The 6310-nt window shown below is 38.8% G+C and overlaps 1 protein-coding gene across 1 annotated transcript in view; it reads left to right on the top strand.

Annotated features, from left to right (window-relative positions):
- arnt2 (aryl-hydrocarbon receptor nuclear translocator 2) overlaps nt 1–5920 on the top strand; it is a 40086-nt gene extending 34166 nt beyond the window's left edge. Inside the window, exons 17-19 of the mRNA XM_029845653.1 lie at nt 114–264; nt 2744–2889; nt 2986–5920. Coding sequence (XP_029701513.1) covers nt 114–264; nt 2744–2889; nt 2986–3084 — 396 coding nt within the window. The 3' untranslated portion in view covers nt 3085–5920. The remainder of the gene's footprint in view (nt 1–113; nt 265–2743; nt 2890–2985) is intronic.
- The last annotated feature ends 390 nt before the right edge of the window (nt 5921–6310 follow it).

Raw genomic sequence — 6310 nt, forward strand, 5'->3', positions numbered from 1 at the left:
CTGAGAGAACAGGCCAGTGAACTAAATGTGAATCTACTTAAAAAGTTTTTGTATTATTTATTGTGCATGCGTGCACATTTGTGTAACCACTAACCAGTGTTTATGCTCTCCAGTCCGCTAAAGCCCAGTCCAGCCCATTTGGTATTGGTTCTGGCCACAGCTACCAGACTGATCCAGGCTCTTACAGTCCCCTATCATCTCCAGCCACTTCCTCTCCGAGCAGCAACACCTATTCAGGACTGACAAACCGCAGTACAGCTTTTGGTGAGCTTTCACTTACTATTAACTGACTCTAGTCATTAATCTTTAGTGGACATCACTCTGTATCTGTGGTTTTCGATTATCCATCCATCCATCCTTTATTTCTCTGGGAAATTCCTTGAGATAAAATCTGTTTTTCCAATGAGACCCAGCCAAGACAGGCCACCATTATAAATTGCAGATTTACAACAGGGCACAACAATACGTAGTGATCTTAAATAAAACTTGGCTCATCTTCTCTTCTTTCGCTTATCCGGCTGCAGAGGCAGCCTCAGCATAGTCTCTCCTGCGTGTTTTGGGTCTGCCTCAGGGTCTCCTCCTGGTAGGACATGCCTGCCAGGCCAATGTCTTTCCACTGAGCCATTAACTGCTCCCTCATTCCTGTGTTTACCAATATGATTAAATAACTTGATAATCAAACTGCCAGATTGAACCTTGGTACTGTCGCGGTTTTTTAGCCGTTTGGAGAAGAAAAACTATTAATCTAAGTTACTGCGCAGGAGATGGTTTTATTCCAGTCAGTCGGTCAGGATACACACACCGAAGCATGCGGAGAGATCTCTACTCAATGTATACAGTTCTGATCTTATATAGTTGAAGGCCCGCCTCTGAGGTGCAGACGTCTTCACAGCATGTGTTTGCTGCATGCACAGGACACAGGACGCCAACACAGTAGGTGTGCGCTGTATGCACCACAGGAGTTTGGTGCCTTCACAGCAGGTGTTCCGGCTGGCGCAAGAAGTTGAATGACTGAGGATGTCCCCCCCTCAGTCGTTTGACGCTAGTCCTCTTTCAACCTTTGTTTCCTTGTAAATGAATGAGGAACCAAATGGACTTCATCTGTTCTCCCAGTCTCCACCATACCCTTCCTAAATTTCCATTTCAACCCTTCCTTTTGCTCTCAATTTACATTTCACAATAAAATACCATTTCAATTTCCTCCTTTTGTATACAATTTACATTCCACAATCAAATTCCATTTCAGTACATAGAAATCTCCCAAAATGTTTTTATCTGTGACCCTCTGCATGTATACATTGTGTTCTATCTTGTGTTCTACCAGCCTCCACTCCATCAACATCTGTCAATCTAATCAATAGCAGCTTTTGATCAACAGACTCAAATGTCTTGGACAGGTCAGCATGTCATCACAGTTCTGTTTCTATCCAATAAAATACAGGGATGTCCTGATCATACTTTTTACCCCCAACTCTGAATCCTTTACCGAGTCCCAATCTGATGCTTTGGCAATGCAGTAACAGATAGAAAGAAAGAGCACTTCCACGTTGTCCCTTAATGTTGACCTATCATCCATCCATCCATCCATCCATCCATCAATCAATCAATCAATCAATCAATCAATCAATCAATCAATCAATCAATCAATCAATCAATCAATCAATCAATCAATCAATCAATCAATCAATCTTTATATAGCATCTGTTACAATTAGAATTGTTTCTGGGCTGTCAGGCAGCAGACGAGAACCCAAAAGCGACACCAGAGTTCGGTTGAACACAGCTTTATTATCAGGAACCGAAGGCAGACAGGATATTCCGGGGAACAGAGTCGTCAGAAACAGGCAGGCAGGAAAACACTGGAGAGTCATGTGGAACACAGAGGACAATCTGGCAGGGAGGCAGCGTAGCGCAGGGAACTATAAGGGCTCTTGATTACTGATTCGCCCCAGGTGCGCGGAGTGAGCGAGGACACACAGGCGGGATTGCCCACAGCTGTGACACTAGGCGCTTTACAGGGCCTGACCCCCAACAAGCAACAGTGGCAAGAAAAAACTCCCCTTTAACAGGAAGAAACCTTGAGCAGGACCAGGCTCATGTAGGAGGACCCTCCTGCTGATGGCCGGCTGGGTAGACCTAGGTAGACCTATGCACCACTATTGACTCATGCTTATAGCACCAGCAACTGGTGACAGGAAGTTACCTGCTTTGAAAAAGTTGTGACAATTTCATGCTTAGCAACTGGTGAAGAATTCAATACTGTTGGATTAGTCACTAAAATACAGACATTTTAACTGTGGACTAATTGGACATGTAAAGAGCCACTCAATGCTACTTACAGCCACCTAGGGTGGCTAAACCCATTAATAGGGTCAAGGGGCAATTACACTTTAATTGGGCCAAATGGGTTTGGTTTTTTCCCTCCATAATAAATAATATCAGCATTTAGGAAGATGTTATGTTTACTCAGGTTATCTTCTAACATTTGTGTGATTATCTGAAATATTTTTGTGTGTAAAAAAACTAAATATAATTAAAAAAAAAATTAAACCAGGAAGCGTAAAGCATTGTATTTTTGTATGATGGTGTTTAGCGATTCAGATCATTCAATAGATAACCAACCTCTTCGATAGAGTTCAGTGTGAAAGTTTTAAGCACTTAAAAGGTTAGAATTTATAGATAAAAATGACAAATAACAAACAGAAAGGTTTCCTCTATAATTGTGATGGCATTAATGTCTGCAGATGTGTCTGGCGAGAGCAGTCAGAGTGGAACTCAGTTCCAGGGTCGTCCCAGTGAGGTGTGGTCACAGTGGCAGAACCAGCATCACTCCCAACCCACTGGAGAACAGCACACACACCCCAACCCAAGTCAGACAGAAGTCTTCCAGGTAACAGTAGATACCCAGAGGAGGTCAATGGGCCTTTCAGCTGCTAACTGCTAAAAACGAACACATCTACACAATGTACCCTCTGTGTCCCTACAGGACATGTTACCCATACCTGGAGATCCAACCCAGGGAACAGCCAACTACAATATTGAGGACTTTGCTGACCTTGGGATGTTTCCCCCCTTCTCTGAGTAACGTCCACATCTCACTGATTCTCTCAGAATTAAAGTAATATTTACATTCATCCCACGTATTATATTTTTGCGATGTTACCGGATCTCTGTGTGCAGCACAGTAAATGTCTGCATTACCACATGCAACCTTACAGTTCATCAGTGCTGTCTGTGAGGACAACAGTTTGTATCTATGTACATGCACAGTCATCATTGCTGCAGTGTGGAGTTTTGCCATTGGATGAAAGAAACATCAGTCACCCTGTTTGTCCATTCAGGGCTAGATGATGTCAGTCAATTCATTATAGCTTTACTTGTTAAAAAGAGAAACGCAAAACAGCTACCTACATCTTAACGTAAACTTCATTCTTGTCTACAGCTATCTGTGCCGTCTATGTTATAGCCAGTATTGTTAACTTTGCACCATTCTGTATTCAAAATTGATAAACAGTTGTAAAAAAAAACAAAAAAAAAAACATCTTTTTTTTTTTTAATTATCTTTTTTGGCCACTGATTCAGTTTGTTTTCTTTTGTTATATATGTGTCCATAATGAATTTCAAATTAAAAACTAAGAAATCGAAGCAGTGCTCAGCTGTGAAGTTGAAGGGTTCACTAAAATGTATTATTTAGGAATGTATTGATGCAGACTGCCTCTATTTTAGTTTAAATGATTTACTGTACTTCCATTTAAATGAATATTACACTCAGGTGCTTCAGTGCTGTGCAAGTGAAATGCATGCACGCCTAAATTCAGGTTCATGTAATTGACTTTTCTTTTTGCGGAGCATGCCATCTGAAACATTTCCTAACAAGCTCTGAGGTATTTGGTTGAATATGAACAGGTAAAATTAGGCAGAACACTTCAGAATTCACCCTGCTGATTTTTTTATTAGTCCGATCAGCAATTAAATAAGAGAATTGATTCCACTGACATACTGCCTCCTGCTTCACTGATGAGGTGCTATGCTTTGGATCTTGAGGAGTTCTTTTTTCTGTTTCCACATTCTTCTGCCATTATTCTGGTAGAAGTTGATTTTTGTCTCATTAACAATCTCTAAATGTATTCTTTTGTCACTCTTAAAGCCCTTTGTGGCAAACGACTTGATTTTGAAGCTGACGTAAAGTCCCTTCAGTTAAAACAGAACTTCTACAGTCCGGCTACATCTTGATTGTTCTATTTAAAACAAATTGCAGCGGTGGAGAATGGCAGGCATAGTAAAGATAATTGATATCAAAGTAATTACAGATAATATTTTTTTGCCATTTGTTGATAAAAGAACATAATATGTATTCATATGATCTAAGGGTAAGAAAGGATAAAATTTAGTAAGGATAGATGTCAAAGCCCAGGAATAATAAAGAGTTATGGCGTTTGAATCTTTTTTTTCCACTTTAGCCATATAAGATGTTCCATCAGAAGCTGATAACATCATCGACTTCCACTGGCCATACTTTATCCTTGCAATGATCAACGGTGCACAGAAAAAACAAAAAAATCTTTACCATTGATGCTACTTGTACCGCAACAGTGGTGTCTTCTTTTGAAAGAAAAAGAAACCACCCGCACCACTGTCACCATGTTGGGGCATCTAATGGCTTAATGCAAATGCATTCACCCATAAAATGCTGTCTAGGCTTCAACATTATTATCCATTGTTTTGTAAAATATAAATTACAAATTATATTAGATTTCACTTTTCTTTTTCAAGCCATTTAATAAGGGAGCTCATGTTTAATTGCAAAGCTGAGGAAAAGCCAAGAAACACTTCAGAACGTCTTTCAACAAACCTACCAGCCTGCTGCTCACTGAAAATGTGCAGTAGAAGAATGGTGATATCAGAACACGGATTTGACACACAGGTCTTGGTGATTCATGGTACAGTGAGACTAGTTTAATATTAAGAGTCCCAAGGTCTTTAATGGAATATACAAAGTTAAAATACATTTCTAAGCATCATTTGATACTTGCGCATAAAGTCTAGGATTTAAACAATGTAGTTTATGTGTTCTGTCTAATTGAGACTAGAAAATACATATTTTTACAATAATTCAATGTTTTTCCACTACATTCTCCCCTTTTCCATTAAACATTTCTTGAGTTTTGTTTTTGGGTTTTTTTCAAAGCTGTTTTAGGTCCACTGGCATATATCATATTTCTGTCATGCAAAGTCACCATATTTGACTACAATGTTACTAGACAGAAGAGGTTAAACTGACTTTTGTCCAGGATGTTGGCTTGCCTAGCACATCCACTTGCACAACAGTCCTGAAAAAAGAATTAGAAGAGAATCAGTCCATCTTCTTTACCTATGGCTGTCCAATTATCTTACTGTGTAACCTATATTTAGTGACATTAAGATGGGGGAAAAAAAACAGCGTGATAGATAGTTGATAAGCCAAAGCTGAAGTGCACTTCATTAAGCTATGGGAAGTAACTGCCATACTGATAAACTGCAGTTTATGTGATAATGTATTTGTTGTGCTTTAGCTTTTGTGACTTATCTTTTTTACTTTATAATTTTCCAAAATTAATAGACTGGAATTTTTTAGTGGCAGCTGTTAAATGACAGATTGTATGATGTATCTGATTGACAAATGGATGAGCATACAGCATTGTTTTTGCTGAATATCACCAGTTAATGTTTGTTCTGTAAATATTGTGACTCTTTATGTTTACCAGTGTTATTTTCACACTACATGTCTGTAGTTTTAATGATACCATGTGCAATGTGAGTACATACAGTATTTAACTATTGCTATTTAGTTGTAGCTGTAGAAATTGTGTAAATGTGATTCATTATTTTGTGTAAAAAAAATGTGCCTGTGATAATAAATTGTCATTGATTATGTGGCTTCAGTTTTAAGGTTTGGTATTCTATTAATCTAATCTATTGCATCAGATATGGAACTAGCAAAAATTGCATCAGATATGCATCAGATATGGAACTAGCAAAAATGGCAGATGCTGTTGAAGATTAGAAAAGATCATGAAAGATTAGTGTCATGCCAAATGGCAGTTTAGGCTTTTCAGCTTCGCCTCTCACTCTTACCTTAAATTGATTTCTTGTATTCAATTACTTTAATGTTAGACAATGTGGGGGTATTCTGCAGCTTCAGTGTCACTGGTTAGTTAATTCAGGTGGGTGGTCCTTTGGGACAATCAAGGCATAGAAGAGAGTAGACACATACTGGAGAGTGGTAGTCTTTGTTTTATTGAAATAAAACAGTTTAAAACATCTGCTTAGTG

Source organism: Takifugu rubripes, chromosome 13 (assembly GCF_901000725.2).
Source record: "Takifugu rubripes chromosome 13, fTakRub1.2, whole genome shotgun sequence".
Lineage (NCBI taxonomy): Eukaryota > Metazoa > Chordata > Actinopteri > Tetraodontiformes > Tetraodontidae > Takifugu > Takifugu rubripes.